This window comes from Haemaphysalis longicornis, unplaced genomic scaffold (genome assembly GCF_048455015.1).
Source record: "Haemaphysalis longicornis isolate Haplotype H1 unplaced genomic scaffold, Haemaphysalis longicornis Haplotype H1 scaffold_7, whole genome shotgun sequence".
Classification (NCBI taxonomy): Eukaryota; Metazoa; Arthropoda; class Arachnida; order Ixodida; family Ixodidae; genus Haemaphysalis; species Haemaphysalis longicornis.
This window is the reverse complement of record NW_027526422.1, coordinates 133,105,571-133,130,487: the sequence shown is the minus strand read 5'-3', so window position 1 is coordinate 133,130,487 and position 24,917 is coordinate 133,105,571. Positions and strand designations below refer to the sequence as shown.

Below are 24,917 nucleotides of genomic sequence, written 5' to 3'. Positions count from 1 at the left end.
CAAAAGAAAAATGGATTCCTTTACATGCTTGTAACAGCAGCCCACTTCCCATGGAGTTTCCATAGAAAAGCACCTTCTCGATGTTTGCCTTTCTACTGCTTTAAAAAGCCAGAGCCGGTTTTTGCCTAGTCTGCCTTGTGCCACCTCTTTTCCACCACCGTCCAGACCCGTAGCGAGACTTCGGCCAGTCCCTTTTTGTAGTCGCGGTAAAGCGGACTGGGGCTGAGCCTCAGCGTTTGACGGGGTGCTTTGCCCATTCCACCCAATGTTAATACATCTCACTGTGACATATTTAATGCTGAAGCAGAGTTCACGTCTGGAGCAGAGTTCATGCTGAAGCAGAGTTCACGTCTGGAGACCGCTTGCCTTCCAGGTGCAGCACGTATGTTTGGTAGCCGGCCATTTTCTTCATCTGTGCAGATTTTGCCATCCCGTCGCCTTACTACAAATTTTTTTTTGTAGAAAAGCACTGCCTATTGTGGGAGAATGCCTCCCCATGCCTACCTTGCAGATACAATGAGCAGCCAGCAGTGCTCCATCTTCCATCACCACAAGCCATGGCTCCAGTGCTTTGTCATAAAATGCCTGGTAATGCCACACCTCGGAAAATAAGGGCCCTTAGAAGCAGTGCTACGAGACAAGTGAGCACGAGTCACTTTAAGTTGCACCCCTATCCTGATTTAAACTCTGCACAGTGAGTCACTATTTATTCTGCTCTTGCATTACACATATGACGTTACGTTTTCAGTTCACTGCATCTGTAAAGGATGCATGCCTCATACTCGTGTTGCTTTGTTACTAGCATACTTGTGTTACTTTGTTACTAGCATTTGCAAATGGTTCCCCATAAAGTGTGCTTTTCCAAGCTATATAGTCAGGTGTGGATTATGTTTATTGCACCAGTGAAACATCTGCTGCCAGCAAAATGTCGCTCGAGCCATCGCTGCAGCAGCTTCTTCGCACCACTGCTTGGTGCACTGGTCACGCATGTTCTCACAAATGTTGTGCAGCACACAGCATGTACGGATAATGCGATTAGTATTGCATATTTCACCCTCAAGTGGTTTGAAAACTCAAAATCTGGCCTTCAGCCTTCCGAAGGCATTTTCAATGACACGTCTCACTGGAAGATGGTGTAGTTAAACGGTGGCACAGTTTCATCACATGTGTTCTTGTTGGGGTATGGCTTTATTAAGGGAGACGTTAGCAGGATGGCCTGGTCGCACAAAATTATGGCACCCACCTGCTGCCCTTCAATCAGCTTGGCTGGTTCTAAGTATCCACAGCCCGAGCCGACACTGAGCCTTTGTAAACAGTTTCTCCCTGGAAGTTCCTTATTCGTGAATATGAACTTCTAATTGTGGTCAATGAGCGCAAGCAGGATGACACTACACCACCATTTTTAGTTGTGAAAGTTAAGTGCATGCTCTTTTGGCTGCGAAACCTTTACATGACAGTTGTCAAGCAGACCAAAGCCCTGAGGAAATACAGCTCTGGCCTCAAACTGATTCACGTGGTCTTTCACGTCGTTTCTTGACGGCATGTGCACAATTTGGGGCTCCAACACATCTACTACAATGTTGAAGAACTCTCTGAAGGTGGCGTTCACTGGCGGGAAGCTGACAGAAAAGGTGTGCCCCAGTCCGTTCTTTTGCCGACAAAGCGAGATAAAGCAATGAAAAAAGCGATGCGCCTGTGAAGCAGAATCCAACATCGTATATTTGTCTTGCCAGGCCAGCGAAAAACAAACTTACAATGCACGTGAATGTTTGGAACACGGCCAAGTTTGCCTTAAAATCGGTGTCCGATCATGTCGACACCATAGTGTCATACCACAGCGGTAGGATAGTCCACTTGATAGAGGGGGGTGGTGGTGCAGACAGTTACATTTGAACAGGGCAGCCCTGGCTTGCTGGTGTTGGTTGAGGCGCAAAGATCCAAGGGGCGGTGGTGACAGCATGGAAGCCATGCCCCTTGGTTCTGTAGAAATTTACACTTAATTTGAATGTCAAATTTTGGCTTACGAAGTTGCGGTTGGTGTCAACTGAATCGTGTTAACAAGCGCTTTACGGTGGTGCCACTGGTATGCTGTCTTTCATTGTGCAGCAAAATTTGCCGTCTTTACAAGCGTCTCCCGCAGCCCTTCCTTCCGTGGCTGGCAGGCACTTCACTTCAAGCAGACCTTCCCCGCCGGCGATCCCTACTAGCTTAACAGGCAATGCAGCTAAATATGGGTAGTCTTTGCGCTCATGCAGTCCAGGTCAAAAACATCTGAACATCCCCATCCTTGCTTTTCATGAGCGAATTATTTGCTGCCATTGCATCTTTCTCGTGTTCACATACGCCGTTGCCTGTAACACCGCTTTGTCACTGGGTGGGGGAGCATTTTTAGAGGAGCACCGGGCTTCATGCAGCAGCATATTCTCTGGGAGGAAGCTGTCAAGTGTCCTTTCCTTTCAACATACCGCTGCTGTTGTTTGCTTGGCCCATGGTGGGTTCAGAAAATTCGACTCTTTGGTTATCTGGAAGTGGCTTTGGTGAGGCCAGGCAGTTACGTGTTATTTCATGCAAAGGCACACTCCACAGGTCATCATCAATGTTTCCTTCAGTTCTAGTTGAGCATCAGCTGCCTATGAAACTGCTGGGAGGTGCGGATTGCTTGGACAAATGTACTCCAAAGCAAATAACATTAGGTGCATCGGGAACACTGGTTTGTTAATCACGTCTCCGAGATCCTGTTTACCTCTGTCGTTGAAAATGGGCCGAAACAAAAAGTTCCCTTTTCTAAGGTTAAGCAGGAAGCGTCTGTCACGTAGACCTTCCAAGGCTACACTAACATTGCTTGGTAAATTTACTGGCCTGTTTGATGGGGAAAGTGGGGTGTTACAAGTTAGAACCCACTTCCTTCTGTTGGACATATTTTTTGACCCTTACTTTATTGATCTGTATTGGATCTGCGCTTTGCTGGTGTATTTTTCAGGTTCTTTTGACTTGCAGCAGTAGCTACAGGTGCTCCCCCTGTTTGTTTTGTCTCTCACACTATAATTTCAGCTGTGCAGGTTTATGAACGTGTCATGCCGGACACCAAGCAGTGCTCCTGATTCCACGGGCTTGAAGGTGTCAGTGCTCTTCAAGCGCAGGGACGCCTTGCTGCCACACAGGTTCAGGTTGCTTGAGGGAAAGCCATCCCTTTTGTGCTGGTGAGAAAGCCAGCCAACCCACTTCTGCCATCGATATTGAAATGTATGTCAGCACGCTTGAGCATAATGTGCCAGCATCCTTCGAGTCTACCAAATGCTTGTTCTACAACATTGCGTGCACTGCTCAGGTAGACATTAAAGGTCTCCTCCTCTCTTGATAGTCTGCCTATTTATCCCAAGTTTATGCCAACTGTTGTTGCGGTAACATATGCTATTCGCAGCCTGTGCAAAACACATTCAGAAGGCTATGGCGCTTCGTGTGACCATTCTGTTACCTAAAGCAAATCAGTGCTGCTTCCACAATCCTCAAACAAAACATTGGCCTATTTATTGCCTTGGGGTGTGGCTGCTTTGTCCTGGCAGCTAATGAAGGCTGGCATTTGTGCAGGAGGTGCCTGCATGCTTTCTAGGCTGCAGAGGAGGTTAGCCTGGTGGGCAAAGAACTGCCCTAAAGGGCTTTATTCCTTCCAGGAAGGAGCTCGTTAGATTTGTAAAGAGCTTTTTCATTTGTAGTGCTGTTTTTGGAGAAGCTCTTTCTCCATTTCAAAACGGATCTTGTCCTCCTGCCCCTTCTGGTGCTGGACATTCGCTTAATACATTGTGTCGAGTGTCTTCTCAAAACTTGTTGTTTTGCGTCGCTTTTGGGGCGGACTTGCATCAGGGATCAGGGTTTCAGCTTGTGTGCCCTATGTCCCAGGTGTTCCTTGCAGTGGTGTAGATGTGTAGCCAAAAAAAATGCCAATGAAAAGCCATTTGTCTAGCTCCCGAAGGCCTCATAACTGGAATAGTAGTTTAAGCCGGGAATAAGCAAAGTGCCAAGATGGTGCGTTGTTCATGTCTATAAAGTGAAGCTTTCATTCAGCCTGTCACTGATGTCATCTGCAGTCCACCCAAAACTCACTGCAGAAAAGCCGGCTCTCTCTGATGATGGTCATGACCATGGATGAATAAAAGAAAAATACAGTGCTTCCCGTAGTGGGAATCGAACCTGGGTCTCTCGGGTCATGAAGCCGATGTTTATCCGATTGTGCCATTCCGGAACGATTGAAGCAGTGGTATATTTGGAGAAGGGTACATGGACGTGCAAAATTAGATAGAAAATGCATCCCTTGGGCTAGCGACAATGATGGTTGGATGCTAGGGAAAGCCATGGAATGTCTGTATCAGTAAAGCACTAGAGAGAACAGTCCCAGTGCAGTAAATCATACCAATAAGAAATACGTTATGTGCATACCAAGATGTGTAATGGGGTCCACTTGTTCCTGGGTTCACAGAAAAAAATTTCTTAGTTATCAGTCCACCCCTACGTACATGGCTGCACACCCTGGTCGGTCCAACTGTGGTTCAACAGTACTGGGAAAGCAGGTGACAGCTTTCCGTGATACATACCTTGCTTCATATGGGCAATTTTCGTCTGCCTGCGATGACCTAACTGCTCCTTTGCTGAAAACAGTCGTTATCAGCTTGATGCACAAGCAACTGTCCAAGCTTGATTGTAAGAGTCCAGACTCTTCAAGGCTGGAACGTCTTCAAGGTCACCTGCCTTTGACTTCAACAAGTAGTATGCGATCTGATGCTCTTGAAGTGGGGGCCATACCTTCATTTCATCCTTTCAGCCCACAGCTTAGATGGTCATGGGTGGAGGCAGCGCACCATTACCTGTCATTGAAAAAAAAAAACAGTTGCACCTGTTGATCAAAATATTGCCTTGATTAAAGTACTGCCATGTAAAATTACTGGTAGGAAAACCAACGTGTAACAGTGATATCGCACATTTATAGTGGCTTGGCGAGGAATTGGCTTGAGGGATGTTGGAGTCGATGGGATCACATGAAAAAGCCTCGTAGTGGCGTGAGTCCAGGTTTCTGCCAGCCTTTGTGAACAATCCTCTGGACCCAACTGAAACATTCCAACTGGCAATTCAGGAGCTCATCAGGGACATTTGCTAGCATCCAGTGAACCTTCACCAGGATTTATCAGTGGTTGGGGTCGATCATTAGGCACTGCCTCCCTTTAACTGTAATCTCCAAGTGCACCGTTAACTCATTGATGTTTTCTGCCAAAATGAATGTCGCCACCCAGAGGTGGTTAAGTTGGAAGGGGCCGAGACACTCAACCTTCTGCAGGTCCATAATTTCGGCGAGCGTAGAGGCAAGATCTTCTGCTCTGTAGGGCTGCGTAGACATAGGACATCACGCACAGAGGTCTTAAGAAGTAAACCATACAAAAAAAATTTTTTTTACACCTGCACTGTAAAACTTGACTTGTGTTGGCCGACTACCTTGGTCTAACAGTTGTCTCACATCTCATTGACAGTACCAAGTTTGTGGCAAGGCAAACCTAATGCAGATGGGCACTTTCACACTACAGAAAGTACTGTAATCTGGCAGTGTGGTTTGTGTTGTTCACTGGTTTCTTGAGCGAAGAATGGGAAAACAAGCATATGTGCCATTACTTGGGTAGAGGAGAAACTTTTGTCGTTGAAATCCCCAAGCCGAAAACAAAATTATGGGAAAAGAGATAGCTCACCATCATTACATCAAGAAAGGTGGATCTGCTTGGGTAAATGTAGAGGTCCTCCACAGGGTGGAATTGTCCTGCAACAATGCTTACTCGTGAATCGCTGCTCAAGATATTCATTATGATGCTAACTTTGTTGGTCTTTAAAAGAAGGCAGTTTTCTTACGTTACTCATGATTTCCACAAGGCAGACAACCTCCTGAGACGGTGCCATTGACAAAAGTTTGTGGAACGGGGCCATTCGTATGCTCCCAGATGACAACCCAATCAGTGCCTCCTGCTTCACATTTCTTGTTGTCCATTGTTTTCTTTCAGTCTTTTATAGATTATGGCAGAAGGCTTGTTCCCTGACTAGACATTTCTCCCAAATAGTTTTGAAATTGAAACCTCGAAAATGAATCAAGCAGCCCAAAGGTTCGTATGTCCACCAAGTGAATTAGTGCGTGCATGTTGTACACACACAGTTTTCCCAATAAGTGTATCTGCACCAGCATGTGCAACAAAGTATTGCAGGAATTCATCTATGGTGGTGTGGTGGACATTCTTTTGTGCACAGGAGACTGATGGCAACATGTAGCGTCATGAAGTGCTGGGAAGGTTCTTAAAATTTCTTTCAGCACTACAAGGTAGGCGTAGAGAAGGAACTGCCTTGACTCTGTTGCCTTCCACCTTTCTCGATTGTTCAGGTCTCGCAACTTTCTGCTGAAGTCACAGGGGGTGTAAGGCCACACCAGAGCAGTTGGGACATTTGTGGCTCCCAAAAGTTTGGCTGGGTGTCGCACTGAATATGGTCCTTGAGCCCAGTATTTCGTGAACTTCCTTACAACACCAAGCAGCACAAGGTGCATATAAGCGATTGGAAACAGGGTAACCATTCCGATTCCGAGCTGACAAAAGCGAGATGTTTCTGTGTGATGCTCTTCTTGAAATTTGGCTGCAACTTAAACCGTGCTTTTGTTTCTGGGAAAGTCATCTGTTCCGAATGCAAAGTAACTTTGTACAGTTCTGCCACCTGTAATATGCCATGTGACCTTTCAAGCTCTGCAAAAGTTCTGGATGTGTAAGCACACTGCACAGCTCGTACAGCCACATGCCACTTCCAAAGGGATTCAATGCCTTCCTTCTGTGCACCTCTTGAAGCTGTATTCACACGAGGGAGCTTTTCTGCGGACAAATCCGAGGGAGGTGGAGACATCACCGTCGGTGGACCTCCGCTTGGCCAGCTTCTTTGCCCATGCGGCGGACGCGCTCGAAGGAGGGGCATCAGGATGACAACTGGCAACGAACCAAAGCCACAAAGTAGCAAAGGTGCGGTGTTCACCACTTGACAAACAGTTTAACGTAGAACTGCCAAAAACGCTTGAAATGAGAAAAACATGCTGCTCACCCGCTGTGTAAGGCACAAACTCCAGGTGGCGGACGGCCATTTTGTTGGCTGTCTTTTTTTAAAATTTTTTAATTCCAGTCTTGTTGTAATCTGGGTTGCCGGGATCCCAAAGAACAGGAAATTCCTCCACCAATAATAAAAGAAATCGCGTACCCTCCTCCATATTTCGACATCGCGGGCCGACAGAAACGCTGCAGGTAGCACACCAAGGAGCGAGGATGTGATAGTCGCGATGATGGTTGTGGTTATGCCGTGCTCATCATAAATGGTAAACGATGTTTTAAGAAACACAGCTTAATTACAAATACAACATTAAAATAAAACAACCATAAAAATACTAATCAAAAGCTGTAAAAGAAAATGCGAAAAACTTCAGTTACGGCTTGTTGCCAGACCAGCCTAAGAAATCCCGCTGCCTCCGCCGCCAAGGGTAGGATTGTTTGTAGCTCGCGAGGAGAAGCTCCGGGCTCCGATTGGAATGGTGTACAAGAGAGAAACTGTGATGTAGGGGTCACGTGGTGTGCACTCCTACGAGCCAGACGGTATTTTGCTCTGCTATGTGAATACCTTTTAAACACTGTAGCACGGTTTGCTGCTACGTGTGGTATGAGTAAACATCAATGATCTTTACTCAACGTTTTAAATACTAAAGTTCCCAATAAAGGGACAACCCCTCTTCCTTACCTGTACCTATTACTGTTTAAAATCTACAGGTTTATAAATATAGTGACAATGCATTATCAGTTATGTGCCTTGTTTCCCCTTTTGGTTGGTTCCTGTGATATCCTGCAATTTTAAATGTAGGACAGTGTGACAGTTAGCAACTGCCAGTGAGCTGTGGAGAAGAGCAGCGGATGGGTTGGTAAGCTTGGCAGGTACGCAAAGTTACTTTTTTCAAAATATAACATTGTGGCTTGTGCAAGATGAGTTTGCTACATGTATTGGGCAGAGAGTACTTTCCTGACTGAGGCAAAAATAACCTGGCCATTTCATTCATTTCTTACAGGAAGCCACACAAATTTTACAGAAATGAAAGTGCACGACAAATGACTCAACTCTTTTGTGACCGTGGAAAAATGGCAGTTTTTGAGTGCTTCTAGAAAACTTTATCTCTTGAGCTACTGAGTGGTCACTTTTCTGATAAGGTTGAAAAGCGGAAGCACCCGTGTGTTCAAGATTTTGCCGCATGTTACAGATCCCCAGGTGGTGAAATACTGATCCCTCCACTGCAGCTTGCCTCATAGCCCCATAGCCCATGTGTAGCTTCGGCGCATTAAACCCAATAATCAATCAATAAAGGATGTTTCTTTGGAGTCAACATGCCCACTTTGGCTCCACACACGTGGCTCCACAAGGAGTGAAACCAGAGATTCTGCCAGCTGTTACCTAGAATTTGCAGGTGCCTTGTCCTGAACACAAAAGCATCGGCCACGGCTAGGCTAGAGCGGCAGGTGCTGCCGCTGTAACCCGGACGTGTGTTGGCCGAAAGAAAACGGTGAGGGGCGTCATTCAAAGGGTGAGACAGCGGAACCTAGCCATCCTGGTGTGCAAGCTCGGGGCTACATCACCGTGCGACACAAGCGTGGACACCGAAACAATTGGGCATGTGAGCTTAGTGATTCCCATTGATACCAATTTAAACTAGCAAGTTTAGTAAGTTCGAGAAATGCGAGAAGGCTGAGGGAACTCGTACAATTGCTGTTTATTAGAACCACTTGTTCCTTTTCCCTTTTGTAATAATGCCTGTTAAAACACAACGGAATTGGTATTCACCAATTTAGAAAACGGAGTCCCATTCGTGGCAAGCAGTGCGCAAAAGGCAGTGTTTGTTTAGCGGCCAGATGTCTGTATGTGGTCTCTACAATTTGTTTTCCCTCTGCATACCAATCTTTAACGTATCTTTGCCATACGACCACTTAAGTCCGTCATGTCCGGGTTACCCATGACGTGCTGTCGCACAATTTAATCACTCCGTGCAAAGGAAGCGTGTAATAGACGCGAAGCTGTGCCTAAACAGGCCGAAAACACGACAAAGCCGGGTCACACCGATGCGTCCGCTGGCGTGAGTGCACGGGAAACGCTGGGTAAATTCACCGCGCCATCTACAGTGTGCTGAGTGAAAAACGCCCTTCCCTGCACAGCCGCATTGGGAGTTTCTTGTCCCACACGCCACGAAAGGACCGTTGGCTGGTAGAGGTAGAAAGCTTTGCTTTAAAAGAAAAAGTGTTGAAACAGCTGACTGCTTATAGTGAGTTCATAGCAAAACCTGTCTCTAAAAGCCCATTAGCTACCAAATTGTGAAAAGCACAATATGCACACTGTTATTCATAGTTAAGTAGGTGATACAGCTTATTTCAAGGTAGACTGCCAGCTTTTCGACTGGGACCCAATGGCCCTGTTTGATTCTTGAGGCTCTGGCATTTTGAAAGTCACTGATGGACAATTGTCATAAATATAACACTGCTAAATCATGTTACCCTAACAAAGCCAAATTATAAATCAGCATCTCTGCCTCTCTGTGGTCACTTCCAAGAATGATACTCCAACATATATCATTCATCACAGAAAAAATAGCTATCGTAGCAGTGCATGGAAACAAACAGCACGCAGTTGTCTGCGGCACCTTGCATTGTCACCATTGTAAAATTCTTTCTTGAGCTCACAAATGTATGGGTTCGGAAGCTCTCTTTATGAACCAGTTTTTTAACATTGCTTCACTCTAATATTTCTAGCAATGTCTGGCCAGGTGACTTCAGAGAGGTCCTTATAGAAAATCTGTGCACTCGTTTTAACAGCTGTGTCACACCAGCCAAACAAAATGTGCAACTCAAATGATAGGCGACCAGCAAGCATTTCACAGATCAGTTAATCATCAGTAGTCTCTAAACAATTTTTCTTGTTGGACCTCCTTCATTCACATCTATTTAAAACCTTGCTCACTGCTTGCACATCGTTAGTGTTGCTCAATCCGTCTTCTCATTTAATGCACACCTGACTCAATGTAAGAGTGCAAACTAGGTGTGCCAGTTGCACTAAATAAAGTGGGTTGTCCTACTTTTTGCACGTTTCAACAATTTCATAGCATCTAACAAACTCCAAAATGGTGAAGAGTGGCTGTTTCAATTTACATGCTTGAAATTTAAAGCTGCAATGCACTAAAAGTTGAAATAAGTATCAGAGTGGACTACAGACAACATTTAGCAAAGCTTTGTTTGCTGGAACAAACAATTTTTATTTCTGCCACTCTAGCAGACAGGTCTGCAGAAGGGGCTATGACTTGACTCACAATGTAGCATAGAACACATATTTACAGTAACACTCACACCAACCCACCCACATTCACACACAAACAATAAAGTGAAGTCATCTTAAAAATACGACATGAGCAGAACATAAGCAAGAAGTGGCACAACGTTAGTCTAAAAAGCAATCACAAAACAAAAATTAAAACACAACTACAACATTTGGAGACTCACTCTATGGTTGTATGTGAAAGCTGCTAAAAACCCTCCGATAAAGTTCACATCACAGCTCACGTGCTTCTATTACACAAAAAAAACCCAGAGTCTTAGTAGTGGGCAAAAAGGTATAAAGTAAGCGGATACTCTCATAACATGCCTTCACTGAGTGGTTGCTACAGGCACTCTGGAAAGCTGCACTTAGAACATTATTAGTGGGCTGCAGGCTGTACACAATAACGCACACACGAAGAAAGAAAAAAACATGCCATAGATATCATTACGTAAAACGGCAAAAAAGATAAGCGTGCAGAATAGGAAGTGAAACATTGAGAGTCGCTGACAAAATGACTACAAAATGTACGATAACTGCATCATTAAAAATTTTTAGGCATAGTTAAAAAATTGCATAATGGGGAACCACTTCATACTCATCCCCATAACGGTAAAGGTCAAGGGGATAAAAGTCAACCACACTGTCCAGCATTACAACTTTCTCATCACAAGCCTGTACTATGCACGAACATCTGTGCTCATCACAACGCAGTGTGGAATGCTGCTGGCTGAGCAGCATTAGTGATCTGCAGACCACAAAGATTCTTATGACCTTCAAGAACTGTGGGACATCATGTTGCACACCATGCACAAACACGTCACCAACACGATAGTGGCAACTGTCGAGACTTGCTGTTTTTACTGAGGAAAACGTTGCCTCTTGTGTTGCTTTGGCAATGGCTGCCTGCTCGTCTTCGGGAAGTTCTGTTTTGTGCACCGTCTTTTCTCCGGTCACTTCAAGGGGACAATGAAACACATTTCCTGACAATTCGTATGCTTGCAGCAGTTGATGACGTGTAGCCAGCGTGAAGCAAATGTTGCGGAAATTTTTCACCTTCAGTGCGATGTTCTTGAAATACGAATGTTTCACTTCAAAACTCATTCCCCAGAAGCGACGAGCCGGTCCATACTTTAGCAGGTATTTCGGATAATGAATTACGTAGTGGAGCCTGGGTGTCACGACTGCATTGGGATATTGCGTGGTGTACAACTCCAAGAACTCCTCAACCTTCACTTGCAGATAAGGAATGCAGTCCTTTGGAATTTTCACAGCCAGGATTATGTCCACAACATGACGGTACGCCAAGTATATTTCCCAGTACCTATTTCCTTCAGGAACGACATCACCAAAAATCTGCGGGAGTAGCCTGGAGAGGCACCACTTCTCGCTGGCTGTTCCTCTCAAACAACCTTTACCAGTCACGAAAGTGTCCTTTACTGTAACTGGGGTTGCTTTCTTGTCATGGTGGCCATACCTGAAACTTGTTACTCTTTCAAGGTCCTCTATCAGTACCTTGTCCTCAGTTAAGCCGCACAAAACACGCCGAAGTACGACAGCAACACCACCTTCGAGGATGTCATGCATGGCATCAGGTAGTAGCTGCTCCATGACTTCGAAGTTGCTCACGCCATTTAAAGGTGAAACACCGGTTATACCATAGAGGGGTCCATTTCTTGCAGGGTCAATGGCAAGTGCCTCAAGGTGGCTTCTGTGTGCCCGAGTCGTCCTCTCTACACAGTCATCAACTGAATGCAGCAGCTTCAAATCTTTGTGCCGGGCCAAGCAGAAACGGCAGACCCGGCCCCCACTGAAGCCGCACTGTAGGCCTGCTAGACGATGCATGGAAAGGTTGTCTCCAGTAAAGGCTACTGTCACCACACTGAAGTGCAAACTTTTGAAGTCAAGGCCACCTTCATGTACCCGGTTCAGATCCTGCACCGAAGGGTCCAGCACTTTTTTAATGCCATGTCGTTGCACCGCAGAGTAAACAAGCAGGAGCAAGAGGTAAATGGTGCTGAGCTTTGATCGGTGTTTTGGGTGGCTGTTCAAAATTGAGTACACCGCCAGAATTTTGTGTTGTCCAGCAGCATTGCCAAGAGGGCTTGTCAGGTCTAGCTCGTCTGTATACAAAAGCAGGAATATAGTGTTGCAAGCTCCATCTTGCACGACGTCACGGCGCTGTGAAAGGATCTCCCCATCACCAAAGTCTGTAACTACATCTGCTGACGTTGGTGCAGGCTGCATTAAACACTCCAGCATATCTTGAGAATGCAAGAAGTTGGTCAGAACTTTGTGGACTGGCACGTAACTCGTGGTGTCCACAAAGTTTCTGGTCTGCAGTTGCACCCGAGTAACTCTGTATGCAAAAAAGTTTCTGCAACAAATTTCTTTCTCAGGTGTGTGCTTTCCAGTTCAGCAAACATGTCTTGCACAATGTCTTCATTCAGGTGGGACGACAGCTTGTCTCTCGCAAACAAAGCTACACCTATTTGTTCGAGGAAATTGAGTGTTCGATGCGTGTGCCCCTCCAAAACTTGCTCGATGAGAGACCTCATCACACTGAAGATCTCATCGGCTGTTGAGAATGGCAACCGCAGTTTTTCCGTTATTGTAAGGTAAAACAGAATGAGATGCTTCTGCATTTCTCTTGTGCAGTACCCACCACTCAGCAACGTCTCATTTACATCGTCGCTGCGGTTTAGATCGCTTCAGGACGAATGCATTTCGACGACGTCATTCTCACCGTTCCTTGCAGCGTCATCACCTGATGCTGCGGTCACTACACCTGCAGCCTTCCTATGCGAACGGTACACATGCTGCTTGTACGCAAAGTAACAGCGATACGACATCGTGCAGCGGTCTACACCACAAATCACATGGAAGTCTGGCTCCCAGCGGTGTATTGCCATGTGGTGCACCACTCGTTTGATGGTGACGCGATAAAGACGCACCTTGGGCAGTGTAAAACAGGCATCACGGTGGGGTTGAGGCGCCGTACGACGCGTAGCACATGCTTCCGACTTCAAAGGGCGTAGGACGCAAACGCCACACTTGCAAAGCGTTAATGAAAGACAGAAAAGTAGCTGCACAAAAGAAAAAAGGCGCGAAAGACATCCATGGAGGATAGAACAGAAAGAATGCGAAGAATGCATCACTTCCCGTCATTAGTTTCTCTGTCACCAGGTTCGTAACCGCACGAGGAGAAGCATATATCCCCAAAATGACACCAAAATACCCTATAAAAACTTAGTGTTTTTATAATAGTGTTTACGCCATTCGAAATCGTAAACAGGGCATTTACGGTAGTGAGGATCTCAGAGGAGAACACTGAAACTCTCCCAAGCTGTATAAGAGCTGCGGGAGTTCTTGCTGGTCCGGGCGTGTGTGCTCTAGGAGTTCTTCCCAAGTTTTCTTTGTCCCGCCACGATTTTTCGGCGTCTTGTTTTTTCTGTGTAGTAGGCAATTTTTTTTTTCATTGCTTAATCACCGCAATTGTATTTTTAGGTATGGGAACGTTTAACTGCGTAGCGTACTTTGAGCAGTTTATTAGGCCCTTGTTCATCTCGGCGGATTCTACTTTGGTGGATATCCAAGAACCTTTTTTTACGAAGTTCCTCGGACTCGAGATGGCAGAGAGGATTCTCATCCAGGTGAGTAGATAACTCTCATTACATAGGTGTTATCTATCTCTTCTGGTACTATTGGATGATGGCCAAGCTTCGCATCCCCCGTGAAAATGGAAAGAGCATTTCTAGCAAGAAATCATAATTTCAGGCTTCATTTCTGACTAGATTATTAGATTCTAGCTGGAATCGACAGCTTCTTACTAGATAAATTCTTAGTCCAATTGGAAACGATTATTTCCAGCTTGCGGTTTTTTTTCCTTCTAGCTGGACTGACAAATGCTAGCTAGAAGTAAATCTCAATCCAGCTAGAAATGAACTAGAAACTGAATTTCTATCTAGAAATTCTGCCTATTTCTAGGTAGAATATTTGTAGCTATAAGAAATTTCTGGTTCAATAATCCAGCTAGAAAAAAATATGCATTTTCACCTGGGATAGCAATGCATGCATGCCAGTGCGCACCGTCAGTTCTGAGCAGTACCTGGCGAGCGCGGATGGGCAGGCATATACGTATGATGACACCACGGAGAATTAGAATTGATGAGACTGAGCGTGTGCGCAAAAGCAGATACCAGCAATACGCGCGCATACGTATGGAATTTCACTGATTGTACGACACATTCTTGAAAATCAAATTCCCAATTCCATCATCTATACAGATTCTTTGAGTGTTCGCGCACTGTCATCGCACAAGGCTCCCAAAAACCACATAGTTAATCTTGTATTCAACACTATCATGTCCGTGTATGCACAAAAGCATGAGCTGGTCCTCTGCTGGGTCCCAGGACACGCAGGGATCGCTGGGAACGAGTTGGCAGACGAGAGGGCCACTGCTGCTGCACTCAGGAACACTGTAGACACAACGATACCCTACGCAGACCTCAAGCTGCACATAAGACAACACCTGCGCAGAACATGGCAAACACACTGGGATGAACAGACAGACAACTACATGTAATAAAGCCACACCTGGGACAGTACACACCTGACTCGCACAACAGACACACGGAAGTCGCCTGGGTAGGCTGCGGATAGGGCACACCCATGCGACGCACTCGTATCTCTTGTAGACCCCAGTGCAGCAGGTGCGGAGAGGCCCTATCCGTAGTGCACATACTAATCACATGCAAGGCACTTCACACAACACGGCACACACTTCAGAGAACTCTACAGACAACATATTCCCCTACATCCATCGTTTTTTCTAGGTGACGATGCCATTGTTTCCATGAAACGTGTGTTTGTGTATTTGTCAGAAAGTTTTTAAACATCATTTCCTAACACGCATAATGAAATCGCCCTATACACCATCCATCACCATTATCTTTTATTGATTTTACTATGTTTGGTTTACACGTTTTACCTACCCTTTTTGTGGTAACCACTTCCCTTCAATAAATAACCTTTTCTCTGGCGCTCTTAGCCCTTAGTCGGCCTTGCGCCATAAAAACCCAACCATCATCATCATCATCGGTAGCTGTAGGCCGTGAGCCTCAAAGCCCAGCGCACCACTCGAGGCGATGCCTGCACTGGAACCGCCTTGTCAGGCCCCAGCAGTCCCAGCAGCAGCTTGTGGTCCGTGACCACCTCAAACTTCCTGCCCCACAGGTACTGGTGGAAGCGCTCGACCCCGAACATGAGGGCCAGGCCTTCCTTGTCCAGCTGGCTGTACCGCTGCTCTGCCGCATGGAGCCGACTGGACGCAAACGATACAGGGCGTTCCTGGCCATCCTTCTCCCGGTGGGCAGGACGGCTCCCACGCCGTATGGTGACGCATCTACAGTTAGGACGACAGGCTTGGCCGGATCGAAGTGCACCAGCACCGTACCCTTGGTGATGAGCTCCTTGCTGCGCTGGAAGGCCAAGTCCTGCTCCTTCCAGGCCCACTGCTGTCCATCTCGAAGCAGAAGATGGAGCGGCTGCAGATGCGACGACAGGTTCGGCAGGAAGCTCCTGTAAAAGTTCACGAGGCCGAGGTAGCTCTGGAGTTCCTTCTTGTTCTGGGGCTTGGGTGGAATGGAACCCATCATCACACCAAGATGATTTGTTCCATTCTTGGCCGCGGTGGCTGTTTTTCTGATGGAGGCAAAAACACCCCCATGTGTTCGAGATTTTGGCGCACGTTAAAGATCCTTAGGTGGTGGAAATTTATCCAGAGCCCTACACTACAGCACACCTTATCGCCTGTGTAGCGTTGCCGCATTAAAACCCATACTCAATCGAGAAAGGAGGTTCACAAGTGCCACAAAGACCATGAAACCGAGAAAAACAAAGGTGGGGCAGAAACTACAACACAATGAAATATACTACAAATAGGCTTTTCGAAAAACATGCAACACCTGAAGATGGAAATAACAAACGTGTAAAATGCAATATACTACAAATAGGCTTCTTATAAAATGTAACACAATGAAATATAGTAAAAAAATAGTCTTTTTGAAAAACGTGCAACACCTGAAGATAGAAATAACTAACGGGTAAAATGCAATATACAGCAAAGAGGCTTTTTATAAAACATAAAACTTAAAGATAGAAATAAAAAAAACACATAAAATTCAATACACACATACTGCAGTATGCAAACTGGGTGTTGTGTGTTTTGACAGGCACTTCAAAGTTCCTAACCACTTTGTTTTAGAAGTAGTTTGCCAGTGCAGCAGCACGCACTTCCTTGCCATTGTCTCTCTCACAATCAGTGGTGCGGGCTGGCTGGGTGTACATAGCTTTGTACATGGCTACTGCCTCTTCCCATCGTAGGTCAATGCCATCCCGGAAGTCCCCACAGATATTGTTGAGGACACAGCAGGCTTTAATTGCTAGCACAGAAGTGTCAAAGTCACACTCCATTCGCTTCATGATGAAGCGAAACCTCGCCTTGAGGCGCCCAAACGCGTTCCCAACTATCCTCGTTTTTGACAGGTTATAATTGAAAGCTGCTTCAGACGTTCTTGGGGAAGCACTTGCATATGGCTTCTGCATGTTCTCGGAGAGGGGAAAAGCCTGATCGCACAGGATGATCGGTGGCACTACCATTCCCTCAATCTCAGCCGTTGGCCCTCAATATGCCTCGCTCTCCACGAATTTGCGCAGTTTTGACCTCCCGTACATGTATGCATCATGGCAGCGCCCGGGCGATCCAATGTTCGTGTACCGAAACTGGTACCTGTGGTCCACCAATGGCAGAAGGATAATGCTGTACCCGCATGCAAAGGAAGAAATGTAAATCATCCATGCGCATGAAAGTGTGTGTAATGTTTTTTTCTTCTAAAGGTGAACGAACAGCTGCAAGCATTTCTATTACTTGGACGAACATAAACACTTTCACCAAGCAGCCAGTTTGAGCACTAGAAGTACACATTTATTGCCGTAATTAGGAGGGAAGCTTTACCTACCAGCCTTTATAGTTATAATAATCCGTGGTGTCTTCTTGGGGTGGTGACACCGCGAAGTGGCACCCGTCCAGAGCTCCAATGCCTTGTGGAAACCCAGTCACCGCGGCGAACTCCCCCATGTGCTGGGAAATGTTGGAGGGCAAGACAGCCTTCACCCACTCATCTTCCAAGTTGTCCAGAATGGGGATGCAGAATTCTTTATAAATCATGTTCACCGTCGACCGTCCCAAAGCGAACAGCTCCACAACGGTTCGTTCTTCTGCGGTGGAGCAGAGTCTGTAAAGGCCAACGGCCACTCTCTTCTCGACGGACACCGCTTCCGTCATTTCGATGTCTTGGCGGGTGATGTCGGCGCGGCATGCATCCACAATGTAGCAGAAAGTGGCCGGCGCCACCCTAAAGCAACGCTTAACATGGGCTTCACCCAAGTGAGGCAGTGTCTCCTCAAACCACCTCTCGTTCTGCGTGAAGCGCCAGCGCGACCTCTCCACCGTCCCCAGTGAGTGCACGGCCACACCGGTCACCACGAAAGAATTGGCGAGCAAGAGAGTTGTTCGATGCTTCGCACACGCCGTTTGGCGGCTTCACGTTGTTGAAAGCGTCACTCCTCGGCCTGATGACGCACGCGCAAGCATAGAAGTGCAGCTACAAGCTGCGCGCCGGGAACGTCAGCAGACGATCTTCTTGATGCCAGCGGCCGACTACACACGGGCGCCATTTCTGCGCTTTTTCTTCACTTTTTCTGTTTGTCGCCTAGCGCGAAGATCCCACCACGACAATGATCAGAGAAAGACGAAGAACGGTAAACTCCATGTGAAAAACCATGTGGAAAACAACCGCGTTGGATTTGGCTACGGATGGCAGGCGACGGCAGCCGCTCAAGTCGTTACTAGAAGCAGCTAACACCATTCGTTAAAACAGCTATATCGCAGAGCGTTTTCTTTCACAGAAAAACATTTTTAACCCTTATAAGACGTTTTTCTTTGCATAAAAAGTTCTGAAATATGACCGCATTTCTCTTTTTGGTCATTATCATCATCATACCTAACACATTGAATGCCTTCGCATTTTGGCGTGTAGCACGGACCACCCAAATAATGTTATTCGGCTTTTTAAGGCCGAATAACATGTAATGTAATTTTCGTGTACTAGAAGGGTATTAGCAGCACGGGTATTATAAGCTTAAAAAATTAATTTGTAACAACTTTGGGGGCAATGTGGACCTGTTAATCATGGAATGCACACAATGCTGAAACTGTCTTTGCATAGATTTTATTAACTGAATGCTACAAGTTATGCATTGCACCACCTTTTTACAAAACATGTAACCTGAGTGGTAACATGTTGTGAAACAGACTTCAAACTAGGTTCTGTTTATAAACACTTATTTCAAAAACAAAAATACCACCCTTGAATATAGAAATACTTTCGTAGCACAAAAATTGTGCCTGCAAAAACGGTGCTGCAAACTAGGTTCAGCTCACAACCATTTTGAAAAAAAAAGAGATATCGCGCTTTCCTAAACAGAAATACTTTCATCGCACAAAAATTGTGCCTGCATAAATGGTGCTGCAAACTAGGTTCAGCTCGCAACCGTTTGAAAAAAAGATATCACACTTCTTAAAGGGACACTGAAGTGATATGTAAACATTGCGGGATTATTAGCGCAAATTGTAGTCCGGAGTCCCCAGGCCATGTTTCGACCACTCTAGGCGCGTTTACGCGATTTTATTTAGTAGAAAAACTAATTCGAAAACGCTGTCCTCCTCTCTTTACGCTCGCCCATTTTCTGTGGCGTTTTCGTGTGACGTCAGGAGGGGATGAGCTGGCAATTGGCTGCGCCACGGCTGCGCTACTGCACGGCTCCCTGGCCGACAGAGTCAGTCGGCCCAGCGTTTCGTCCGCCGGCCGCCGGCGGGTCGTCGCAATCAAGGAGGTTAAAAAAAATTGCTTGGTCGCAATTCGTTCGCTTAGTTGAAACGAAGCCAGGACACGTTTGTGAATGGAAGAATGTGTCTTTCTTTACTTGGTTTGTTTGTACACTGTATCTAGCTCCAAGTCAAGGTCGCTTCACACAAGCGATGCACATGCGACGCTTCGCTGACTGGTACGCCAGTAGGAAAATATAAGGCCTCTTGAAGGCGGGAGAAGAGTCAGCGAAGTCAATATAGGTACTAAGCAAATAAAATCAACTGATATTTTTACCGTACAGCGTAAAACTAGGGCGCGGGAAGCACTTTTTTGCGCTGGGCGAACAAGCACAGCGGTCAGCAGCACGACTACGCATCTGCGAACGCTTTTCCGTCTACGAAATGCAATTGCTAGACGTGAGCTACTGTGGAAACTCGGGTGACGCTTACTGCACGATCGCAGTACAACAAATAGTCACCTAAGCGGCTTGAAATGCCAAAACTAAATATAAGTGTAAACCGGTTGTACAATATATACCCTATATTAGCAAGGCATTCGCGTCCCGCTCCGTGGCCTAGCGGTCTGGGGCGCTCGGAATTCACCGCAAATGTTTTGCGAGTCACGAGTTCGAATCCCCGCGGATACGTTCTTTTTTTTTTGTAAGTTAACTTTTTTGTTTTCCGCCGATGTTTTCTATATTGAGTTCACCTTTTTTGGGGCCGCAACGTTCATGGCTACACGAACTAGTTCACAAAACGCGCGCAGGCTGGCACTGGCGCGCTAGCGAGTTCTCATTGGCGTGCTGTTGCCATAAGCACCGACTGCTTGCAGGCAGTGGGCACAGGCCAGAATGAATAGACCCTTGGCCTGGTGCGAACACGCTTTTTACGATACAGGCATGAGGGAGGCAAGCTCCAAATATGGGGGAAAAGCGCATGACATTTCGGCGTCTGCGGGTACGCGGAGGGCGTTCATGCACTGCGTAGGTCTCGGCTAGTGAATGCTACGACTACAAGCCGTCCTGGGGGGCTTATCTTGTGCATTTTACAGCCGACAACATGGCAGAAGCGCGGTACGATGATTACTGAGATATTGAGAATGCCCATCCAACAAAGCCATTGGTTATGTTTTACAGGACCGAAACCGAAACTTGTGTGATTGCTAACCTTGGGCATCGTCCAATCACGACGCCTTTCCTCTCAACGTCACAGCCTTAGTTGGTGCGGCCGCCGCAAACCGCGCATGGTAGTTTTTCTTCTTTCGCGCTTTGTAAAATAATTACCGATTTGTCAACCGGATAAACGATGAAAAGTGTGCTAATTTGAGCCAGTCTACGCAGTGCAAGCAAAAACGGGAGCTTGACAAATTCACTTCAGTGTCCCTTTAAACATAGAAATACTTTCATAGCACAAAAATTGTTCCTGTGTAAACAGCGCTGCAGACTAGGTTCAACTCGCAACCATTTAGAAAAAAGAAAAAGATATCACACTTCCTAAAACATAGAAGTACTTTCGTTGCACAAAAATTATACCTGCATAAATGGTGCTGCAAACTAGGTTCAGCTTACAACCATTTGAAAAAAAAGATATCACACTTCTTAAACATAGAAATACTTTCGTTGCACAAAACTTGTACCTGTGTAAAAGGTGTTGCAAACTAGGTTGAACTCGCAAACATTTGAAAAAAAAACACACTTCAAAAAGCACACACACTGAAAAAAAAACACACTTCAAGTCCTTTGCTGGGTCCCTGGCCACTGTGGTATAGCCGGGAACGAAGCAGCGGACCGAATGGCTGCTGCTGCTACACTCTTGAATACAGTAGACATAACCACATTACCCTACACTGACGTGAAACCACACATCAGACAACAACTTCGCACAACATGGCAAACACACTGGAGTGAACAAACAGACAACAAGTTACACGTAATAAAACCTCACTTGGGACCGTACACCACCGACACACGCAATAGATACTCTGAAGTCGCCTTGGCCAGATTACAGATAGGGCACACACATGCAACGCACTCGCACCTGCTCACTGGATCTTCTAGACCCCAGTGCAGCAGGTGCGGAGAGGCCCTATCCGTAGTGCACATACTAATCACATGCAAGGCACTTCACACAACACGACACAAACACTTCAGAGAACTCTACAGACAACATATTCCCCTCCATCCATCGTTTTTCCTAGGTGACGAAGCCATTGTTTCTGTGAAACGTGTGTTTGAGTATTTGTCAGAAGTCAAGTTTTTAAACCTCATTTCCTATCGCGCATCATGAAATCTGGCCCTATACACCAGCCATGCTCATTGTCGTTTTGTGATTTTACTTTTGTGTTTGCTGATTTTACTTAGTGTTTAAGGTATCACCTCTCATATACGACTATTGTTTTGGCGCTCTTTGCCCCAGTTGGCCTTGCGCCATAAACATCAAACCATCATCAAAAAATAGATTCTATCGCACAAAAGTTGTGGTCACATATTAGTACGCATCTGCCTAAGATGACCAATGTAATGAAGCAAATTACTGTTTTGCTTGTTTGTACATCTGCTGATTTAGCTTTTCCAGCTCCCCCAATGCTTCCTGTAAGGTAGCATTCCCCTTTTTCAAGAGAACATGACCACTTTGGATTCTGTCTAGGTCTTTCTGCTTCACACCAAAAGAAATAGGTTCCCCTGCACTTTCCAGAAGTGCCTTGCTTGAGGTAACTTGATCCTCCAGAATTTTCCTCTGTTTCGACAGCCCTGGTTGCTGTAAAGTACCGTCTTCCTCCGTTGTCTTGCGTGTGTTAGAGGCAGCCTCAGCACTCACCCTTATCTGATGCTTGATCCGAGGCTGCTTTACAGCTCTGATAAGGTCAGGACCCAAAGGTACCTGTGTGGCATCGCCACCGTAGCGCTGAAGGTGCGATTTCACTTGACGCATGGCATTAATACTGGAAATGTTCAAAGAACTTCGTCCTTCGATGAGGTGTTTTCAATGAAACCCCGCTCCAAGTTGGCATTTCCGTGAGGCAGACAAAGGAGTGCCTTGATGAGCTTAGACATGAGAGGGTACCTCTGCCCGCCCATAGAAGTTTTCAGCGAGAACACCTTTGCCCAATGGACATCAACCCTCTCTTCCACGCTTAGAGGCCCTTCACAATCACCACACCTGAACAGGTGCCACTCATCAATGAGTGACGACATCACAACATCAGCTACAACTTCAGGGACCTGCCCAGCAAGGTAGTGCAGAGACCGTACTTCTCTTTCAATGCAATTATAGTTGACTGCGAGAAAGCTTGTGTGCTTGATTACCTTGTTGGCTAAGGGGAGAGTCTTGAGCAGTGCATTTCCACATGCCAGGTAGAAGGATCAAGCCCCAAGGCGGAATGTTTTTTTTTCTGCTGGGTCCCAAGCCTCCATAGCTTTCTTTCGGTGTCTGCGCCGAGCCGTGGCCGTGCCTTCGAGAGTAATGAATCATGTAAGTCCAGCTTCACTAGGTCCTGTGCACTTCTTTCACAAAACACATCGCTACGCAGAACTCGACTAAGGACCCGCTGCACCAACGCCAGAAGCTCTTCATGAAGAAGGTGAAGGGGTTCCTGCCTCTGGAACAGCCTCTGGAAACCTGAGGGTCCGACACTGCCTATACGCAGACGACGTGACCATATGGGTTACCGGCGGAAGCGACGGAAAAATCGAAGATCTTCAAGCAGGGTGAGCGCTGTAGAGACCGCCCTCACGGACACAGGTCTTCGGTGCTCACCGCAAAAGTCACGGCTACTCATCCTGCCGCCACCATGGAGGCACAGGAAGAGGGCAAGCCAAGAAGCAGAAAAGAACATAACGATACGCACCGACAGTGGCGCGCCGATCCCGCACGTCCCAGGCCTCCGGGTCCTGGGCATGTACATCGACGGCACCCAAACAAACGCCAGGGCAGTAAAGAATATTACGACCAAGATAGGCATCGCAGCACGCCTGGTCAAGAGGGTCTCGACACGCTACCGAGGCATGAACGAAAGGGGACTTCTGCGGCTGCTACAGGCTTTCGTCGTAAGCCATGCGGCATACGCAGGGGCCTTCCACCGATGGACCGCAGCAGAACGGTCCAAAATCGACGCGGCCATCCGAAAAGCCTACGTTGGAGCCATGGGTCTCCTACCGGGCACAAGAACTACGGCCTTGCTGTCTCTGGGTGCACATAACACGCTCTCAGAGATCAGCGAGGCCCAGAGAACGTCGCAACTACACCGTCTGGGTAGTACCGCGACGGGCAGAAGATCAAGCTCCGAGCTAGAAGGAGAGCTGGAGGAACAAGCCCTCCTGCCAGACGAATTGGCAAGGAAGATCATCGTTTACCCCCTGCCAAGAAACACCAATCCAGAGAGAGATGGGGGAAGGCGAGCTGAAAGAGCGGCCGCACTAGCCAAGCATCACCAACTAGACGAGGGTGCGGTGTTCGTGGATGTCGCAAGATACCCAAGGACCCGTAACGTCTTCGCAACGGTGGCAATCAAGGCATCCACCGGCGAACTCCTGTCAGCATGCTCCGTATGCAGGAAAACAGTCGGCCAAGCGGAAGAGGCGGCAATAGCGCTGGCCATGGGACTACCAAACACACGTACAATACTGAGCGACTCGAAGTCAGCAATCCGAAACTTCGCTCGAGGAACGTTCTGGCGTGGTGCGGAGAGGCTAGCGAGACCCCGAGGGGTCGAGCAGGCATCTCGGGGCACCGCAGCGAGATCTCCCAACATCACCATCAAATGGTTCCCGGCCCATATGGGCAACGAACTAGCTACCAACATCAAGAACCGCAACGAAGAAGCGGACGCCATGGCCCGTGTTCTCGTCACGTGCCGGACCGAGGCACCGCGTCTTTCGACACCAGCGGAGAAGACCAAGAACAAGACTGCGAGCCCCTCACAGAATACAGCGGGATCCTAGCAGCCTACAGGGAAGCCAGGAGAGCCTTTCCGCCACCGCACCGTGAACTCACACGCGCGGAGGCGGTGAGACTACGACAACTACAAACAGAATGTGTGTTGACGCCCACCCTGGCCCGACACATATGCCCGGAAATGTTCGCGGACACCGTGTGTAGTGTGTGCTGACGCGAACCCGCCACCCTCAAGCACATCATGTGGGGGGAGTGTGACAGTGCTGTGAACGCAGGGGATGCGCAGTGCCTGGATGCGACATACCCCGAAGAAGTGGGAGCGTGGTTACGTTCCGAAGATCCAACAACACAACGCAGGGCCATCCAGCGGCTCGAGGAGGCTCTAGCGAAGCAGACGAGAAAGGGAACCTCTGCCCCGGTAAACGGGAGTAGAGGAGCCCGAGTACCTGACGCCTAGCCGGAGCCACAATCCTCGGGGTCTAAGCCCGGAACTATAGGGCGTATTAGCCATAGTTCAAAGACAGGGATCAACCGCGCCCTGCGTGGCTGGAGACTTCCCACATGCCGGATACCAAATAAATGTTATTTTTCTCTCTCTCTCTCTGGAAACCTGAGAACAGTTCAGCAGCAGTTCTCAAGAAAAGAACTTTTGCGCACAGTAATTTGCTTTTGAAAGCTGAAGCGAGATGCGTATGCT

The 24,917-nt window shown here is 47.1% G+C and overlaps 1 protein-coding gene across 8 annotated transcripts in view; it reads left to right on the top strand.

Moving 5' to 3' along the window:
- Nucleotides 1-24,802, top strand: part of LOC144147015 (uncharacterized) — a 66,942-nt gene extending 42,140 nt beyond the window's left edge. Inside the window, exons 3-4 of one of the 8 annotated variants that reach the window (XM_077679025.1) lie at nucleotides 3,052-3,200; nucleotides 6,861-24,802. In XM_077679025.1, the coding sequence (XP_077535151.1) occupies nucleotides 22,987-24,267 (1,281 nt within the window). In that variant the 5' untranslated portion in view covers nucleotides 3,052-3,200; nucleotides 6,861-22,986 and the 3' untranslated portion in view covers nucleotides 24,268-24,802. Of the gene's footprint in view, nucleotides 1-3,051 lie in introns of all 8 variants that reach the window. The other 7 variants (XM_077679027.1, XM_077679026.1, XM_077679023.1 and 4 more) reach the window with 7 other exon arrangements.
- The last annotated feature ends 115 nt before the right edge of the window (nucleotides 24,803-24,917 follow it).